The sequence below is a fragment of the Patiria miniata genome, unplaced genomic scaffold (genome assembly GCF_015706575.1).
Source record: "Patiria miniata isolate m_02_andy unplaced genomic scaffold, ASM1570657v1 HiC_scaffold_1, whole genome shotgun sequence".
Taxonomy (NCBI): domain Eukaryota; kingdom Metazoa; phylum Echinodermata; class Asteroidea; order Valvatida; family Asterinidae; genus Patiria; species Patiria miniata.
This window is the reverse complement of record NW_024037047.1, coordinates 17303573-17325004: the sequence shown is the minus strand read 5'-3', so window position 1 is coordinate 17325004 and position 21432 is coordinate 17303573. Positions and strand designations below refer to the sequence as shown.

The following is a 21432-nucleotide window of genomic DNA, read 5'->3' as shown; positions in this document are numbered from 1 at the left end:
CATACATATTCAGTTGCCAAATTTTGCCCTTTCAGGATTCACTTCGCGGGCATGATATATTCGGAGAAACTTGTCCAGCTCAATAGAAGAATATTGCTCAACCTTAAAGAGTACAGTTTATTTGCACTACAGTATACAAATTTATACCGCATTGTGGATATAAATATTAACTCGTGTACACGCCTTTACCTTGAAAACAAATTGCCCTTTTCATGTAATTATTGCACCAAGGAATAAGGGTTTGAAAAATGTCAGTCCTTGAAAATCGAGCCATTGCAGCGGCTCCATTTTTAAGGACTGACTGACGCGTTGGTGAGCTAGTCTTGATAAAGTTACACATTAGTTTTTATTCGAAGGCGTTGCGAATAATCACTTCCTTGTTACATTGTATATCATCAGCGGTGCTTGACTGACATTTACAGAGTTGACTCATAACTCGATGGCGTTATTTGCTGTACATATGTTAAGGTAAGGCAAACAAACATGATGCAAACAAACATGATTTTTTTTTCAATATAGTCTCGATTAAGTATATATAGGATGTTATGTGGCTTTTATGTGACCAGACTGTTCAAGTAGCATTTTGATATAGAAGCCTTTAATTGTTGGTATATCTCCAGGCGAATGTGACCCTTTTCGACATTCCATTCAAAGTAAGTGTTGGTGTAAAATAAGCTATTAATTTTAAAAAAAAATGGCCCCTTTATGAAATCAGTCACAAAAGAAGGTTCATTGTACATGTACGTATTGGCAAAGTGCTTATCCAATGACTCATGAAATTTTATTTTTCAAAATGGTCGCTGCTTATGACTTTGAGATTTAATTTGCCAATGAAGTGTATAGATTGCACAGGGCAATGCAAGTCCTACCGAAACACTTGGTGATCATTTGTGGTGTTGGTCGTTGACAGGACCAGCTTGCCCTCGTGGACCGAATTGATGGAAGAATCATCACGGAACCAGGACTCAATCATACTATCGGACGAATTGTTTGATAGAGCCAGCCAGGTTCGGTATGGTGATAGCATGTACGTTGGCTTGGAGACTGGTGCTTTCTCCACAGCGTTGAAGTCGATGTTTTCTATGCTGGAGAGGAAATGACGACCAGACTTTGAAGATTTCAATACATACCCTTAATTAAAAATTAATATCTAAATTCAAATACATGACACTTTTAGTGTATTTTTTTCTCATGGCTTAACTGGAAGGATTTTTTGTCTTAAAACAAAAACAAAAAACACGGCGATCTTTGCTAATCGTCAAAGAAAAGAAGGTCAAAATACTTCGTTTCAATAAAACTGGTATTTACCTAAAATCTCGATAGGTGATGTTGAGAACGATGTCCGATGTTTCATTCTGCGTTAAATCATCTGTGTGAAAAGATATAATGCCACCTGTGAGACAGTGCGTATCAAATCTCAATATGTTTCACGGGTTTATGATCGGACAATTTCAAGTATACCCACACACGTCCTACAACACGTTTGTTTATGGTGTAACTCGAGGATTTTCTATTGTCCTCTTCCCTTTTCCTTTGTTTATACTCTCATTGGTTTTGTACACGTTTTCTAATCGAGGTCGTCCTCGATTTGGTTCCAGTCCTCGATTCATCAATGATGTTCCACGTGTGTGTCCTCGATTTACACCATAAACAAACGCTTCTTTTCACTCATATTATAAGTATGTCCTGTTGAATTTCTTGAGAAGAATCGTACTGTTTTGGAGTTTCATAGGTATCTCGATGCATAAAAAATCATAGGCCTATATCGAATACGATAGTCCAATATACTATAAGGTCGTTTAAGTAGCAATTGTGTTCAAGTCACTTTCTATCTTTTGTCTTTTTGTTAAAAGTATTATACAACGTTTGCAAACATTAAACAAAACTACTAAATTATTTAGAAACACCTTACTTGACTCTAAGTGAATGAGAACCTCAAGCATCTTGTGAAATCATGGCACTAGTTGTGTGCCGCCAATTTACCAAATTTAGTTAGTCCACATTTTGTTTACAATCCATGAACGGGTGCAAGCCATCTAGTCTGGTTCTTTGACCTGACCCTTCCCCGACGTCTATAAATAGGTCCATTTCGTCTGAAGTAGGGTCAGGCAACCAGATTACAAGAACAGGATTATTCTTGATTTTCCATCATCTACGAACACAAAACTTTAAACAGGTCAGTGTAACAATATTTGCTATAAATACTATCCCAAAATCCATCCACTTCTGAAAATGAAATCCTTACCGAGTCCACGGTACTTCATTAAATACTTTTGGAAAGCCAACTTACCAAGTAGATATTTGTCGACGACGACGGTAACAAACTCATCCGGCGCGCTGGTATAACCACTGACCGATAGCATGACTTGGCAGGTGTACTCGCCCCCATATACAACTCCATCATGATTTGACAAAACTATCTGTGTCTCATTAGTGATCTTACGCACCGATGGAGCACTATGACTACTGCAGAGAATCTCATACAACCTGTGCGTGCGAAACAATGGGCTGTTGTAGTCTTTGGCACCAAATGACAGTGTCTGCTTTGGCATCGTCCATAGCAATGTTCATGGAATAAGAGTATCTCTTGTATCAATGAATTAGATTTTAATTGTTGTTGGATTGGTTAATTATTTGCAATAATAAAACGTGGAAACAGTTATAGCTGCGACTTCAATTGATGTAAAAGCAAAGAATTAAGTCATCGGATATAATAAATGTTCACTGTAAAAGCATGTTGCTTTAATCTTGTTGCGTAACGCGAGCTACCACCGTCATTTGACTGATGCTACATTCCTATAGCTTACCACTCATCACTGAAGGTGTCTGCATGCTGACTCTCTGTTATATTGACCGGCACATCGGTTATATTGACTGCGCTTATATTGACTGGGATGGCTGTAGTATTGATCCAACCAGCTTCAGTCAAATAGAAGTTAAGCATTGAGGGCGCTGTCCATTTGAGCAGTATTTCACCAGGGACGGGGCTCTTTGCTTGTACGCCATACGGTCCTGAAATATCAAAGAGGGCTTCACATTACGAAAGTAATTATTATGAAACCAATTATGAAACCAATTAAACCATGACGGACATTATATATAGCATTATATAAACAACAAATATCAACAAACAAGGATAAAAGATGTCTGACAATAATATATTAACATTAATGCTCCCGTATAACGACGTTCACTGTATGTTTCCCTGCCCCTGCCCCCTTAATACATGGGGACCGGTAGCTAGTTCCCGTCGTTGGTTGGATCATCTCTGCGCGTAAGCAACATAAACAACAACGTGCATGGATGACATTTGAACAAAATAAAGCCCTCATTGTATACTATAACGAGTAGACACGATCGCCAGTGACTCCACGAAGGCAACTTTCGAGCATTTCGTCCGCATAGGCATGATATATTAAAATACTAAAAGTTAGTGCCCGTCTCTTAATTGATAGCTGCCAGAAAAACTTTAGAATGCAGCGAAAATTGAAGCTCATCAACACAGACATATTGCACGTTAGTGGTTCAACTTGTTGCCATTTTGCCATAATCTGGTTTGCAATGAAATTATCGCTGTATTTTGTATTCAGAAGGCGGGAATCAGACCTAAGGCAGTCCTGCATATAATTTATATTAGGAGGAAAACCTCTTAACGTATTCGGGACTCATTTCTAGGGCAGGTAACCAGTCTAACACTCAACTCTATGAACCAATCATTCGTTTCTATTATTAACCCATATCTTCCTCGTTTATAATTTGAGAACACGGTATCTTAGCTGAACTGTCTCAGGACTCAATATTCAACATTCTAATTTTCAAAACTTAAACAAAGACAGTGACTGTAGCGGGGTTTGAACCTGCGACCTCCAGAAAACCGTTCGGTGCTCTACCAGCTGAGCTATCCAGCTGTATGTTGGCGGTTCCCCATTTAGTCATTATCTTTGTTCGAGGGGCGCTAGTCAGGAACCACAAACTCGTAACCCTTTGTGGTTCATTTGAGAGAAAAAAAAATGAAGAGACTGACAAATAACTATATAATAATGAAGCCATATTCAAAATCAATATGTAACTGCCCGCATGTGATATATTCATACACGTACCACATTGAAAAAGATGGACGTCACGGCTTCTTGAATTGAGAATGTCCTGGATGTATTCGCTGGTAAGCTCTATTCCGCTGGTTGCGGTGGGCATGGCGCACACGGCTGACGATACGCTGTTAGCAATGTGCGACAGTGATGATATTGTGTTACACGTACAACCCAGTGGGTTTCCGCCTAGTAACCTGGACAAACGAAAGATGCGTTAAATGTTACAGACGCCGAGATGAGAGATGATTCCAAAGCACATTGCGATACTAATCTTTCTCATAAAGTCATCACATTATAAAACTCTGAAATTAATTTTGCATGTGACATAACCGAAAGTTATCTAAGGCAAATCAGTAAAATAAAGAAGCTTTCAAATGCAGGCAATTCAAACATCACAATGAGCATTAATCTATTTACATAAGTCACAATGAATTCGTGTATATACATGCAAAGTTGGAATAGTTTTTAGTTCACTTTTGATGTTATGGAGAGGACAATGTGACTTCAAAATTCTGTAATGAAATCATGAAGACCCTTGACATTCCAGCACATATCACATCCTGATGTTTAATAGTGGAGCTTGGGTAAAATAGAATCTAAAACTTACACTTTGTTTGCAGATTGGAGAGAAAAAAACGCTTCCTGGCCAAAAGCTTGGATGTTGTTTTCAGATAAATTTCTGGGAGTCAAAGAAAAAATGATATAAATATATGTATATGTAATATATGTATATGTATATGTAATAGTTTCATAAATGACAAGTTCGTTTAGAACTTACAGCAGGACTGTTTTTATCAGAACAAAACAAACTACTTAGCAAAGTTGATAAAAAGCAGGACAAGTTCTTTTCAGAACTAATATCTTCTAAGCAGTAGTTATTACCACATGGTGTTACCGCAAACCGAAACGATACCGATACCCCACCATGCAAAGCTTCAAATCTTATAGTTTCATAAATAGAAAGATATACCTGCCGCAAGGATAACCCTAAAAGCGAGTTTCTGTCACCTATTGGCAGTGGGGCGGATTCTGCCCCGTTCTTATGAAACACTCCAGGAGTATTAAGTTTCCCGCAAAACGCAAACGTGACTAAATTAAGTTCATAAAAAAGTCTGAAAGTAAAAGGTCACGCGGCAAGCTTTCAGACCCCTCACGCGACCCGCCTACGGGCATTTTACACTAGGTTACCATTTTTCTTGCCATAACTTTTGACAGAATGATTCCTACCAATAATTAACCCAAGATACATTCATGTTGAAATTTTATCTTGGTATTCATAAAAAAAGGGAAATAAGAAATATCTGGGAAATGGGTCAAAACGAATTTTACTTAAGCCCTTTCTCATCCGGCGTTTTCGTTCCAATGTCTCCTCGTTCGATCACGTTTGGTTTCACATCGTGAACTTGCGTGGGAACGAAAATGTATAATGACCTACCTACAGCCGATGGGTTGTAGATTTAGTCGGGCTGGATTGAATGCAGTCCTTATTAGCGGTCATTTTCGATTTGTGTGTGTGAACATGCTAATGAGTCCTTTATTTTAAAACAATGGTCACCCTAACAGACATTTTAATGTCCTATATAATTTTCAGTTTTCACCAAATGACCGCCACAAAATCACTTCATAAGTGTTCATCTTTGTACGAGTACACCGAGTTCCAAAAGTAGACATGTATTTTGGATTTTTGGAAGTGAAAAGTCATTTTTGGCACGTCAGGCATTTTTCAAGTTTCCATAAATACAGATGCGTAGCAATTTTACCAAGGCCTTTTTCGAGGGTGTTATTCTTTTTAAAAATCAAGGTACCAAAAATTATTGCAAATTTTAAAATGTTTGCTGGTTAATGTTCCTATTTAAGGGGTCCGTAATGCGCCTATCAATTGTTTCCCCACCCCTCTCCTCCCGGGCTGCCCCACCCAAGACGTGGGGATTGTCACTTTTGAAGTGACAAAATCCCCACCCCTCGGGCAAAATTGAAGTGACAATTCCCGACCATGCCCCAACTTACATACATGGGGCGCACTAGTGATTTCCTTTCCATTAGTACGCCAATGTTAACAATGTAATTTGAGTGACCAAAATCTCCACCCTGGGTCATGAAAAACGTGACCAAATCCCGACATCGGACCTGGGGGGAGGGGTGGGGAAACATTTGATAGGCGCATAAGCGCGCCACTAATTCAGGTTCTATATTAATTACACCAGTAACAAACAAACAGTAACTTACAGACATAATAGATTCTGCATGCCTGAATACATCGGCCAGAAGAACAGTTGATTATTGGCGAGGTTTCTAGAAATAAAGGTGAGATGATTTGTGACATATTAACAGTACCAATTCACTGTCGGTTCGGAAAACATTTGGTGGTTTTTTTTCTGCCTTATCCATTGAATGTCTTTGTGCTCGATTTTAAAATCATGTAGCGATATTATGTTAACATTTATGTCTTTCTTGGTCATTATTTTAATACCAAATAAGTAAGTTTGAAATTCGGGCGATTCACAATGCAGTGCGCCACCAAGAGTTTGCCGCGGAGAGTCCATTTTTCAAGTTAACGGTCGACAAAACATGGCCCATTTAAATTCGTATCAGTAGACAACTTGAGATACCTTGTCACAGATTGGGGCATGGCGTTCTGCCGCCTTACCAAAAACGCCATATTGATAAAATGAAAAGAAAGGGGGCAAACAGATTTTCAAATCATACGCTTACGAAACAACTGACTGGAAAAACGAACAATTTCAAATGTCCCGCGCTGCGAATTTGTCGACCATCTCCCACAATGCACGGGGGAAAATGAACTCTGCGTGGCAAACTCTTGGTGGCGCACTGCATTGTGAATCGCCAGGTGATGCTTATTGTAATAACGCTTTTTTGAAAAGTGGACGGTGCGGCCGCCGGCGGCGGGTGAACATTTTGGGTTCTGTCAAGTACAAAATGCTGCTGCCTTGTTGCAGGCACAACTATCAATGAAGCTGTACACGCATCAATGTGTTTGTCTTGGGTGTACAGGCTAAGTGCTTTGTTCCGTGATATTTTCCCAAGGTTATATAACCTTGTACTGAATGGGTTTTGGGCTTTCTGTTTTGTTCCCTGATATACTTTTCTATTTGCCAGGAAAAGTTCACAACTCCTGTTGGTCTTGATACACTGAATAGAATGACCAGTCATCCATAGAAACACTTAATTGTTACTTAATTTATAAATATAGAAATATTTAATTACGCCCAAACTTACAGGATCTCAAGGCTTGTTAAAGGTTCCAGAACAGCACCTTGTACTTCCGTGATTAGGTTTTCCTGAAGATATCTAATACGTATAAATAATGAGATGAATACCTTTTTAAATGTGAAAGGCACATCATTTCCGCAAAGACGCCTGAACATACATTCATAAGCCCGGCTTAGCATACCTCCGTAGTTTTCCAAAAAAAGTGAGTAATACATATTAAATGATATAAATTTGGATATTCAGATAGAAAACCCGTCAACGTCTGCACCAATATCGTACTTACAGCTCTTGCAGTGCTGATTGTTCGGCAAATGCGTCATCTGGTATGAATGCAATAAGATTACCATTGAGGCGCAGTATCATCAGTCTCAAGGCAGAGAAGTCTGGAACAATGGTCAATCTGTTGTCATCCAAACGACTGTATAACAAAAGAAACTCAACTTATGATTGCGTGAATCTGGAATATAACTGATGTTCATCTTCACACATCGATGACTATTGTAACTATATTTTCAAATATCCACGCTTGGATGGGCGGGAAATAATGTTAGACGAGAAGGAGAAGTTTTTTTTTCTTATTTTATTTCTTATATTAACTGGGTAGCCCATTCAGTGGAATCCACTGATCTCCCATGGGTCCCAGTAAAGAGAAGACAATGTGAAGAAATTACAGTTTTAGATGTGGGAGGAAAAGCCCAGAAGAGTATTCTGAGGAAAACCACGGAATCAGGCAGGGACTGAAAACCCAATCCACATATTGGCCCGGGCGGGATTCAAACCCGGGTCACAGCGGTGGAAGGCGAGGAAAGTACCGCTACGCCAACCTGACTCCCAAAGGTTGGTGATTACTCCAACATTTTCTTGACATTGAAAAAGTGTAAAGGAGGGCTGGCTTGTTGGATATGTACTCCTTCCTTGACAGAGGTTGCATTGCGGGGGGGGGGGGAGCTAAAGTGGGTATAGGCCTACATGTGTCTGGCAACGGACGACAACTTACATTTGCTGTATGCTGACACCTTCAAAGGTATCCCGCGGTAAGGAAACCAGCTGATTACTGCGCAAATCCCTTGGGATTAAAATGAAATGTGATTTACCATTGGATTAAAGCATAACCTCAGTTATGCAACAAAAAAGAACTTTAATTTTAAAAACTTTAATGTTTATAAACGTATGTCTCTCAGAGTTTCTCGGCAAATCACAACCAAACGCACACTTGTTACGAACATTGCATTTCAATTCAAGCACAATTTAAGTTTCTGAACAAGCCTAATAGTGAGTCCGCCCTTTTCAAACTCGCAATTGAAGCGCTTTAAAAACGCCATTACTTTTGACAGGTTTATTCTCTGCACAATGATGCAATCATTTACTTACAATATGTTCACTAAGGATCCATTGACGAACATCGTGCCTTTGATGAAGTTCAAACGGTTGTTGCTCAGATCCCTTTAAAAATAAAAAAAAATGTTGAGCAAAAAAAAAAAATATGTTTGTTGAACATGATTTCTTACTTTAACCCTCGGAGTCGAGTGACCAAAAAATCACACCGTGAAACAACATGGAGAATGTTATCACCACACTGTTTCTAGGTCAATAACCCCCTCATGCACAAGATATAGGCAGGTCACATGGCCTTTGTGTGGGCCAGGATTGTTTACGACCTGTCTGAGCTCTGGGCGACACGAGGGGTTGACACAGAAAGATCGGCGGCACAAAGGGGTTGGCCAGTAAGATCTCCAATTACTGCACAAAGGCATTAGGCGCCTCTTGGGGCTGCTGTCTTTCAACACTCCTTACTCTGCAGTGGTTAGGGTCTGGCCAATGGGAGTCTAAAGGCTTGTGGTTTATACCAGGGGTGAGAATTATTTGGAATCTTGGCCTTATTTGCCCATTGAAAAAAAAGTTATAACCATATTTGGAAAATGTGGAGAATTTTATCACCACGTGGCCACACCGAGACTTCAATATTTGTTATAAAACAAACGGAAATTTCCAATTGATATGAACCAAAGTTTTATAAAATGGTATTTAAGTTTTGGCATCATGCCACCTTCAATTTGCTTTCTTCGTGCTATTATCAAGTTTCATTCCGAAAACTAGATTTCTTTGTTTAATTGCTATTTTTTTACCAACACAAATGTTATTCAATTTTGAATGTCACATTCAATCACTGTATAATTTTGTTCGAATTATTGGCTACCCGACAATAATTCCATTCGAGCGGAGTAGGCTCGTCCCCGCCCCACAATCAGCATCGGTAATTCATGGACCGGGAACCAGAGTGATCGCAAAGCCGTTCTAAAGATGGAAAAACCCTTTTGGCTGCAGAGGTCCAAAAAGGAGAGACGGTTATTTGGAATGATTCAAACAAACAAATTGAACATTTATTTTTTAGAAAAAAAATGTCGATTTGTTGAAGCGCTATCAATCTTTGTCGTCTCGCCAAGGAATAGTTTACTTACAACACTTGCGATACTGTCACGTGAAAAGCCTCAACTTCGACCATTGCAATACTGTTACTGCCTAAAAACCTGAAACAAAAAACAACACCATTGAGTTTATTGATGTATTTTGTTTTGCCACTTTTCACTCCTGAAGTTTATGAAATTTACACATATCGTAAACTGAAGAAAAGGGGGAAGTCACACAAAAAAGGAAAATGTATATAACAATTGACTCGTTTTGTATATTTCTCTTGTATGTTGTGGCCTCACGACGCAAATGAAATGACTTACATCTTTACCAATTACACCATGACACAGTAAATTGAAATCCATCCTTAAAAACTGTTGACATTTATTAAGGTGCATAGGCTACATCCGAATTACCGGGCTACTGGCCGGTGGCATGTGAAGGAGGCTGAGTCTATTTCGTACCATTATAAACGCTTATGTAAGTTGCTACGGGTCATTGCTATCGTTTGAACGCATTGTACTTGGGTACTTCACTGAAGATGTTTACAGACAATATAGAAAATCGAAAGTGAGATTTTGTGGAATAAAACTTACAGGCTTCCACACTTCACTTTGTTGAAAGAAAGTGATCGTAAGACGCTCAAGTTGTTTCTGAACATCTCACTGTGAAAATGATACAAATATATATTTAGTTTAGGGCCTAAACTGGTTGTAATGGTCACCCGAATTGTAACGAGTCACTGAATTACGTAACTCGAATCGAGTGGAGTCGTTCTAAGGAAGTGACTGGAGCACAGTGAAGTCGTTATAGTCGACATTTACATGTAAATCTTTATCTACTACACTCAATTCCTTGCATTTTACTGACTCCACTATTGATCAGCTTTAGACTTGACTCGAGTCAAGTCGAGTCATTCTTACTATGTCTCAAGCCAGGTCCAGTCATTCACCTGCAATTATTCAATCCTAGTAGAGTAAATGAACATTGCGACTCGAACCGGATTTGAGTCGAGTCATTGCGACCCTGATGCCAATGTGGGAAGGAGGATAACGACGACAGCCGAGTGGCGATGATGTGATTAGACATTTGGTATTTTGTTGTAGAGATTAAAGAAACTGGTACTCACAGATTGCTGGTGCACGATACATCATTGAATGCCAGTGGATGAACTACTCGTATGGGGTTGTCGTTCAGCAACAAGTTTCTAAACACAAAGACAAAATCACAATATTAGCCTAATCCAGTGGATTTGGCTGAAATTATCCGGGTAAACAATGTTTCGCCGAATATAGGTGACACATAGGTGAATATAGGCCAAGGTAATTGCACAAAATGTTCACACTCTCTGACGAAATTATCAAAGTCGTGTTTTAGGTAAAGGACAGCATATATTCACACTTCGATCATTACAAGCAAACTGTGTGCATATTCAGCAAGGTAGTTTTTGTAAGACCACCTAAAGCAAATGTTGAAAGTAAAAGGAAAAAATAATACAACGGCATACATACACAACTGGCAGAACGTTAAATGCGGTTTGTTTCAAATGCTGGAGTACAAGATTAAGGACAACATTGTAAATACATGTATTGGCAGATCATTTCTTGTTTTTAAAATGTGACGGATTCTCAAACAGACAGAGAGCTTTTTCATAATAGGATAAGTAGTAAATGACCTACCCGACTTGTAGGGACTGGAACGAGTTGCTTTCAAGTGCCGATATCTGACTTCGAGAAAGATCCCTTCATGTAAGACAATAACTCTTATTACCATTAGGAAAGGCTTTATTTTATTCCAAATAAAGATACATAGTTGTTGTCAATTTTTCTGCTTTAGAGTTTTGATGGCAACAAGGATACTTTGTCATCGAATAATTATAGTCAACTTTCAGAGACATGTGGAGAAGTTCTAAATGCTTCTAATAGCTAAGATAGAACATATATAGAAAGCAAGCACGATTGCAATTGGACAAGCCAGCGTGCGGTAAATAGAAATACTAGCTATATAGACCGTGGCTGTATTTTCTGCTAGATTTATCAACAATCTGCTTGTGTACAGTGCTGGCTTAAGCCCGGCTCACATGTCACCTTTCCTTTCACCGGTTCACCAGATCATTGGGCCATCGTGAAGAGGTGTGCGCTGAGAATTGGGACTGGTCTGACTGTATACCAGGCGAAACATGTTTAATTTTTTTTTTGCATGCGATTTAACCGGATCCGATATCTGCATTGGAAGGGTGTGCGGGCAGCACTTTGATTTCATCGGACGCAATATTTATGTTGACCAATCAGCTTCACGAAGAATGTCGCAGACCAGTAAACAAAGTGCCAAAGCCAAGTGATTCAAAATTCCAAAATTCAATTTCCAAAATTTCCTGAATTTCCAAAATTCAGGGAAAATACTCACAGGTCTTTGAAGTGTTTTAGACACACATCAAAATAAGGCTTATTTTATCATCTATAACTTTCTGTTCAATTGTCTGGGGGTTAAACCAATGATGCTTGGGAGAAAATGCCATCCAAAGATGATCACCCCTAAAGGCAGGCATGTAGCCCATCGCCATTCTGAAAATGATGCCTGCGCTCTATTGCAAGGCAGAGCAATTGTGGGACCCTATCTCATCCAAATTTCACAGAAATACGAGCTCTTCTTTTTTACAAACACTCCAGTTCATGGCCCACAAAATGCTCTAATACTGGAGAATTTGAGGGCATGCAAATCGTGATTTGGCCGGCGTCGACAATTTCGGGCACATTTATTGGCCTGCACCCACATGATTCAAAATTGACGGCTGCCATCTATCATCATGTGACTAACATCATGTGAAAAAAAAAACGTACCGTTGATGGGGTGATCCAGTGAAGCGGCAAAATTGGGAAGGGGTGCGCCTGGCTTTAGGCCGTTCCCTTATGGATACAACTGCTACATAGAGTCTGGATGTATATACTTACAAATTGGCACTGCATGAGACATCTCTGAATGCATCTGGATGGACTATTTTGGTAGGGTTGTCATTCAGCAACAGATTCCTGAGAAAACATACAGAAAGCATACAACACGGTGCTCACCATAAAATATACGGTGTATAACAGAAATACAATCGGAAAGTTTGAAAATCGACCCAAGTTTGGAAATCAACCAAATTTAGAAATTGACACAACAGAAGCTCGGGAGTTGGGCTTGGAATCTGTCCAGTCTGACGCAGCTTGGCCCTATTTAAGAAAAGCACAGACAATAAGAATATTTGCAAAGGGAAATGTTCTTCAATAAATTACTCACGTGACTCGTAAGGAATGGAAAGAGTCGTGCTCAATCATCGAGATTTGGTTTTGTGATAGATCCCTGAAAGATAAACAGATAAATATGTGCTAAGTTGTTATTTTATCACCAAATCCAACATAACAAGAAAATATTGAAAACATGAACACGGTTTAAATAATTTACGAACAACAAACACATATTTTCTTCCCGTTGTTAATCAAAGTTATGTAATAATTTTGTTTTGGAAAAAAATATCAAACAACTTTCAATAGATTGACCAGTGTTCTACTGCTTAGAACAAAATGCCTGACCAGACTAGTATGTCGTCATGTATCAAGACACAAATTTCTAATAACAAATCATGTCAGGCAAAGCTGAAATGTGTGCGTGTTTTTGGCTGCTTTTAAAATGAGGTTACAGTCAAAAATAAGTCAAATGAATTCTGAGAAGAAAAAAACTCACACAGTGCATGAAGACTGTGAATCAATATTCTCAAAGTCGCCAGCACGGATGGAGGTAATGCGATTATCTCGGAGATTTCTTGAAAGAGGAAAGGTAAAACAATGTTTTTTAAAATACAATATTATATATTTTAACATCTCTTCTTTTTGATAGTTTATCCACAATGTGGACCCAATTACAATATAATTGTAATACCTTGTGGAGTAACAAAATTATTACACTGCGTTTTAGAATGTTTATATATATATTAAATCAGACATATGACACTGGATAAAGGATGGAAACATTTTGAATCAAACCTCACATTAAAAACAATCAACTACAAGTACTCACAAAGATGCTTCTCCTGTAAATGTCAGATTCACGAACGAATTTGCCCTGGGAATTTCCGTAAGTTGGTTAGCCGACAAATCGATAACAGATGTCGAGTTGATATCAGCAAATACTCCGTCCTCCACGTAAGACACCTCGTTATTGGACAAACTAAGACGAGTGCTGATTGGACAATCTTCAATATGCGTCAGCAGCAAGCGACCAATGCTGTTATTTGCAAGAGAACTTGAAAGGGGGAACAAAATTTGAAAGACTGGTAAGGTCTCATTTAGTCCGGAAATCAGTTTCGAGAGACACCTCAATCGGTGACACGTGTTACTTCTGAGGAGGTTGTTACATAGGAAGGTTATTTACTCACAGCGTGCTAAGTGAGGTGCATCCATCAAAGGCAGTCTCTGGTAGGACCAGGATCCGATTGGAATCCATAATCAGTGACGTCAGATTGGTCAGGTTGGTGAAGGAGTTTTCGTTAAGGAAGTAAAAATCATTCCCCGTCAAATTACTGCAGAAATATGCCAAACGATACAAACATTGCGCTTATTATACCAAGTAAACCTAATAGGAAACCTATAAATAAAGCTCTTAGGCAGGATACCACATTATTAAATAATAGCTACAATACAAAGTTTTCACAAGATGATTTGTGTTTAAGCCCCACTCCAATTAGGCCAAGGCAACTTTGTGTTGCAACTTATTCCTGACTCGTCAAACTCCTTTTGGAAAAGTTAGCTCAGTATTAAATGTTATTGAGGGTTGCACCCCTTTGTTAAATGATAAAATAGAAGCCCACCGGGGTGGGCTTTTATTTCATTATTTAACAAGGGGTCCTGGAAGAGATCTTTCTCTCAAGATTTTCTTTCTTTGTCATTTCAGAAATATTGTCTTCAATCAGACATTTTTTGTTTGTATCTTCTGTACTCTCCTACATGGTTTCGACGAATTCTGGGAAAGTGCCATCCTCGATGGAGATAATACTGTTTCGGTCGAGATGCAGGTGCCTTAAGGTTGTCACGTTGGAAAAGGTTCCCCTCTCCATGAAGCTGATGCTGTTATGCCTGATCGATCTGACAGGGAAGAAAAAATGGGCGAGGATAGTAAGGGCTTTTCACACTGTCCACAACGAAACCCTAGTCGGAACTTACACATGCGCGAGAGTCTCCTGTATGAGGAAAAAAGACGCCATCGGGACTAGTTTATGAGGCTTTACCCAGGTAGTAAAATGTCAAATCAGCCGCTGACCAATGTACCCAACGGTGTAAGTGTGACCGGTACACTTTCCTTACCAGTGTTTGATCAAACCGGGTTTTGGGTGTTGCAAAAAGACGGAAGCCCACTTTTGACAGCAATTGTCACATACTTGTTGGGCATATTTCAAAAATTAAATTTATTGGTGTTAAAATATTGATCTTTAAAATTAAGTGACAAAGTTGCAAATGCATATTTTGTCTCTGATATATATGGTAATTTGGGGAGTGTGTGGCCTAGTGGTTAGGGTTCGTGACTCATGATCAGAGGGTCCGGGGTTCGAATCCAGCCGCTGGTCATATATTGTGTCCTTGGGCAAGGCACTTCACCCCACTTTCCCCTCTCCACCCAGGAGTATAAATGGGTACCGGCATTAGCTGGGGAGTAACCTCCGATGGACTAGCATCCCATCCAGGGGGAGTAGAAATATTCTCAGTCGTTTCATGCTACTGAAACCGGAGATAAACGCCGGCCTGATGAGCCACATTGGCTCGGGACAGACTTTACTATATATGGTAATTTAAACATGTCATTATCCAAACATGTTTGTCCACGGACGGCTATCATCTAGTCTTATTGAATTATTAAGTATTCTAAGCGTGTGTTTTTCCATTCTCACGAATTTTCCAATGAAATATATCTTAATCATTTGCATGTGGAACAACTTGTCAAAAAAATTACAATATTTGGAGTGATGGGACTCTCTCGGGAAGCTGTAATGCCGCTGGGATAGATCCGAAACGGTTGGATGAAAGCCGCCTGAAACGAAGAAAATATACAAAGTGAAATTCCTTGGAAAACGTCCACCCCACATATTTCTGTTCAGGAGTAGAGCGCAAATATAGACAAGAACATTGCTTATTGGATACAAATACATCTGCAAGATAGGGCTATTTCACGAATGCACATTTTGTATCCTTTGCTCACGTTTATTTTGTTTTCATTCCATGTTTGCAAACATCGACCTAATAATTAGAAAGAAAATCTGATGTTAAATATAATAGAAAGTTGATATTCTAAGTAAGTCATAAATCAATTTCAAGTCTCGACTTCAGTTGTACAATACTACTGAAACTTGGACTTACAGTGTGGCCAAACTTGGCAAACAGGCAAATGTGGTGTCATTTAATGTGATCTCGTCCAGTTCGTTCTCGTTTAAATTGAGAAGTTCGAGCATCGCAAGGTTGCACAAGTCGCCTCCGTTTATTCCTCTGATTTTGTTGTCATTCAGATACCTGCATGTACAAAGCATTTCAAATCCCAGCTTTGTACAAGATTAGGATATCAGAGGTGTTTATGTGGTTGACCAATATTTTTCCGTCGTCTAAACTATGTTTTTATTTACAAATACAGCTTGAAAAAATCTAACAATACTGGAAAGCTTTCGTAAGGAATTTCGGTTTTTGTAACACTGTGCGTTAACTTCATTACCTCAACAACAAATTCTAAATAGTTGAGATCCTCAACTACAGCCTATAGGCCTACATGGAAGTTTGTTTTTATTAATTCAAAGGCGACGTGTTACTTCAGAAAGGAAAACAGATAGGAACGTTTAAATGCTTAATAAAGCATCACAATAACGACATCCTTAATACATCTCAAATGAATGGTCCCCGGCTAAACAGCATCCTTAAAGCATCCAAACTTCGGCTAATGGAATATATGCTACCTTAAGTATAGCATTGTTTGGACAACAATCAATTTCAACTTTGCAAGCAACTAAAATGTCACAATTGGTAGATAATCGGCAGCTAATATCCTGGATTATAACATTGAAAAGTGAGGTAGATTATTGCCAATAAGTAGAAGACGTAGTCTGACAACTTACAAGTGAGTAACATTTGGGAGACTCCTGAAGGGCCGATGTCCGGCCAGCATTTTCTCGTAGATTATTGGCTGGCCCGGGAAGGCATCATCACTGAAGTGCGTCAAGTTGCTGATCATATTGTTACCTAAATATCTGAATAAGATAAAATAAAGCGTACTTGAGGATTGCTGCAATAATTGTAAGCAACATAGACCGTAAATGCTAACGCTACTGACCACTTTTTAGATTTTATGTAGCCAATGGTGCCATTGGTCATGAAACATGGGACTATACTGCTTGCACGTACTTAAAAGCCGCCGTCGGGTCGATCTTGAGACGATATAGAATATTCCGTGAATGTCTTTTAAGGATCAAGCTGGGGCCTGAGCTACGACCGTCGGAAACATTTCAGTCGTCGATTTTTGTTGCGACCTGAAGACGAAGCCCAGTTTTGGCATACCGCCATGGGTAACCGTCGTCAGATTCAAAATATATGTAGTACATGCATGACGCAGCTAAGCTCGCCCCTTGGACGATCCGAGTGCATACTTGATGCACAAATTCGTGACTGAATTTCACGTTTTTTAAATGCAAGCAATGAATATGTGAACTCGTTGGTTTTTTCGCAGGCATGGCAGGTAAATACAACCTATCTATGCCCGGAAATATCCGGCGCCCTCCGAGTGTCGACGAAGTGATGACGAAGATTAGTTTTGAAATAGTCAGAATCTTTTGGTCTGGGAACCAGACTAAGGCGTTATTCCTCCCAGATGATGTGCATATCGTAAAGCCTCATGAGGTCGCTGTTTGCGCTCCGCACAGTGCATAAGCACGCGGCTAGTGTTTACGGATAGCGGCCAGATACCATCACGGACACTATACACGAATCCCTTGACCAAGGCTACGTCTTGGGTTATATGAGCATGGTTGCGACTGTTACGTCAAGATGCCGCTTGTTTCACGAACATCTCACGATGTCTCAGTTTGTGACCTGATCATGACTTTTTTGCTTTATTCAATGAGTTTTTATCCACTCCAAACCAATCAAATATAAGCTTTATGCGTTCTGCTACCAGCTTTAATACTTGCCTGGTCTCGCTTTTTTTTAATCATAGTTGAACCTAAAGTCAGACATCAATGGCATAAAGATTATTTTTATAATATGTCTATTTCAAATGACTAATTTAACTATAAAAACATGCGAAAATGTTTTACTCACATATGAGTCAGATGGTTAAATGTTTCCAGGGATAACACCGCGTGTGGGAAAGTACTCAAAGAGTTGTCACCAAGATGCCTGCCGATAAAGAAAACTAATCGCTTGTTATTATGTTTCAGAAACTTTAAAAACTAATGACATGGAAATGTACAGGATATGCTATAGCCATGGGCGGAGATCACAGTGGTGGGGACATGCCTCCCTAAACCTTCCCACCAACTATTATTTCATAGTGCGTAAATTTATAGAAGCCTGCACTGTGGTTTCCCAAAATTATGCTCAGTTATGTAAATGCATGAGTACAGGGTGGGAATGGACGTAACATTTTGATTATGCCCATGTGTAAAATGCAAACAAAATGTTTAGGCCAAATAAAACAAAAAACAGGTCTAGCGTCCTGCCTTTTTGGAAAAAAAGGAAGGAGGAGGCCCTTTTTTTCTTTTTTTCCTTCCAAAATGGCCCCCCGACCGAGTTATTTGTCAAGATGGCGGCCAGCTTTTTTTTTTAAATGGCCGCCACTTCGACTTAGGAATGACATACCAGCTTTATATGGGCTAGATGCAACAGACAAAGAGGCCAAAATGATGTCACTGTTTAAAAATTATAATTTTTTCGTTAAAAAAAAAAAAAAAAAGAGGCGGCCTCCAAAAAGGAACCGGGTGGGGCGCTAAATTTTTTCTCTTGGCCTTAAACGGCAGCCACAGAGTCAAAAGGCGCCCAGACCCCCACCCGCACGCCGTTCGAATGTCCAAAGCGCTTGCTGGTCCCCCCCCCCCCTTCAATGTTGACCACAAATCTCCACCGCTGACTATCGTAGTCATTATTACATACAGCTTGGAACACATCCGTATACATGTACATCTACATTGATCACTTTCACTTTCCATCATCGCAAAAGTCGTACGGAAAACAATATAACTCAAAGACCGAATTCAAGTGGAAAATTGTAACAAAAGAACAATTTTTAGAATATCGAATGATTAAATGAATCTACATGAGAAAAAAAGCCGAATACTCACAGCTCCTCTAGGGAATTCGATATTGCCGAAAATGCATTGAATCGTATGACACTAAGTCCAGGAACCTGACCAGACAGATACCTTCGCGGAGAAATGAAACACATTTATGTTGAAAAATAACAGATTTTATATATTTTTAACACACTGTGCTACCAAGTTTGCGAACAACAAGGTTGACCAATAGTCTACAACTGACATAGGAATTTACAATGATCTACGGGCAAGTTCATTGTTACGAAAACTTACAACCGTTTTTTTTTTGGGGTTTCATCCAGTATATTCTACACAGGCCCAGATTACCCAATAGGCACAGTAGGCACAGTAGCCTACGAACAATTTGGGGGCCTACGAAAAAAAAAATTGGGGGGGGGGGGCTTACGAAAACACCGCAGTGTGCCATAAAACACATATGCCTATCCACGCACAAACACACACGCGCACGCACAGAGAAAAGTTGTTTTTAAGTTTTAGGGTCTCTCTCAGAATTTTCGATTTCACCAACTGACGCTGTACAACATGTATGCATGGGCCCTTCATGTTCTGAAGCACGGTGCCAACAATAGGCGTCGATCGGTGGGCAACGGGGAACATGTCGATTTTCGTCCCTGAATAAAAAAATGTAGCCTACATTTGATTCTATAGCTCAGAACAGCTGATTTTAATAACTCCAAACTCGAAAAATTTGTTTAAATGATGATCTTGTGTTAAAACTTTGGCAGTCGTCAGAAATTGCCTCAGATCGCACCACAGGGCGCCTAGAATCCAACTTTTTCTGGGGCCCTTAAGCGGACCCCAACCCCACACCTTTTCGGCTTCGCACTCGCATAATTAATACTGATCAAGATACACATGTATGTTCTACCCCCACTTTGAGAAGCAAATGACGCCCCGAGTCCCGAATTGGTGCCAACAGGCTGTTAGAGCTTGGACCTATACCAGTTTGGCCTGTCGTGATTTGTACAGTGCTTTGTACTTGGGTATTACATTAACATGAATTTTGTGCCAGTGCCTAGGGTGGAGCGGGGCCTACGGAACACTGGTGCCTAGGGCCTACGAAACACTTAATCCGGGTCTGATTCTACGTGTATCTGCCATGACCTTCTAAACAGTTCTCAGTTCTTCGCTTCACTCTACGTATCTAATGTCAAATACTTCTCACTCAAACGTCTGCACTGCGAAGTATTAAAAAAGAAGTAGACGAGGAAGCTTACAGGTGTGTCATGCTCTGCATGTTGGTGATGGCTTTCTCCTTTAACTCTTTCAGCTGGTTTTCTTTCAGGTCTCTGTGTCAAGAACATACCCTCTGATTTATTATGTTGATCCCATGCTGCTTGTATTTATTTATTTATTCATTTATTACATTTTCTTTAACGAGGGTTTGCCTTGTGGGAATGATGGGGTGGGGTACACACTTATTGGCATTCGTATATTATTTTAACTGCGGGTGAGTCGAAAAGAAAGTGAACTGTTTTTTTTTTCTTCAATCATCTTGGAAATAGAATTACTGAAATTGATCCTTGCTATCAGAAAATACACATGTAAACTAAAAGAAGCTATTTTTTAAAAAGCTGTCCGTGGAATTCTAAATGTGTGAAATTACACACTGGAATTCAAATTTAAAACTGATTTGACTAGTTGTGTTTTGTTTTGTCACTTTCTTTTTGACTTGCACTGTATTCAAAATATCATTATTATTTATATGGTTTACATTTATTACACAAATACCACTGTGCTTTTAAGGATCAAGCTAAAGCAAGGTTTTAAAATGGATTATATAAAGCTGATAATAATATTTTGAACGTGTAACTTTATTTTTCAGTTTACTAGTAATTGTGATGTAATGTGAGGAGCGGGCACAGCGATAGTTCACGGTATGAATGCAGTTGGCGTTGGGGAGTCAGGTTGGCGTAGCGGTACTTTCCTCGCCTTCCACCGCTGTGACCCGGGTTCCAATCCCGCCTGGGTCAATATGTGAATTGGGTTTTCAGACCCTACCTGATTCCGTGGGTTTCCTCAGAATACTCTTCTGGGCTTTTCCTCCCACCTCTACAACTGTAATTTCTTCACATTGTCTTCTCTTTACTGGGCCCCATGGGAGATCAGTGGATTCCACTGAATGGGCTACCCAGTTAAAATAAGACATAAATTGATTAGTATCAATATTATTATTTACCCACGCTCATTTACCTGCACCTCGTTTTTTTTAAGCAAAAATCTCCATCTTTAAGACAAAGGGCCACTTATAAAGGTGGTGATTGCAAACGAAAAATGAAAGTTTTCCTTTTAAAGGGAGACTGAGTGAATTACTTTGATGATTTTGATAATGGAATTACAGAGAGATAAGGAAATGCAGCA

At 39.5% G+C, this 21432-nt stretch overlaps 1 protein-coding gene across 1 annotated transcript in view; it reads right to left on the bottom strand.

Annotated features, from left to right (window-relative positions):
- Positions 1 to 16976, bottom strand: part of LOC119731137 — a 60315-nt gene extending 43339 nt beyond the window's left edge. The window contains exons 1-13 of the mRNA XM_038204166.1: positions 16861 to 16976; positions 14714 to 14851; positions 14146 to 14289; positions 13788 to 14012; positions 13455 to 13532; positions 12683 to 12760; positions 8694 to 8765; positions 7606 to 7740; positions 4101 to 4285; positions 2808 to 3012; positions 2291 to 2487; positions 1309 to 1369; positions 870 to 1085 (exon numbers count right to left, since the gene is read on the bottom strand). Coding sequence (XP_038060094.1) covers positions 870 to 1085; positions 1309 to 1369; positions 2291 to 2487; positions 2808 to 3012; positions 4101 to 4285; positions 7606 to 7740; positions 8694 to 8765; positions 12683 to 12760; positions 13455 to 13532; positions 13788 to 14012; positions 14146 to 14289; positions 14714 to 14851; positions 16861 to 16976 — 1850 coding nt within the window. The remainder of the gene's footprint in view (positions 1 to 869; positions 1086 to 1308; positions 1370 to 2290; positions 2488 to 2807; positions 3013 to 4100; positions 4286 to 7605; positions 7741 to 8693; positions 8766 to 12682; positions 12761 to 13454; positions 13533 to 13787; positions 14013 to 14145; positions 14290 to 14713; positions 14852 to 16860) is intronic.
- Between the last annotated feature and the right edge of the window lie 4456 nt (positions 16977 to 21432).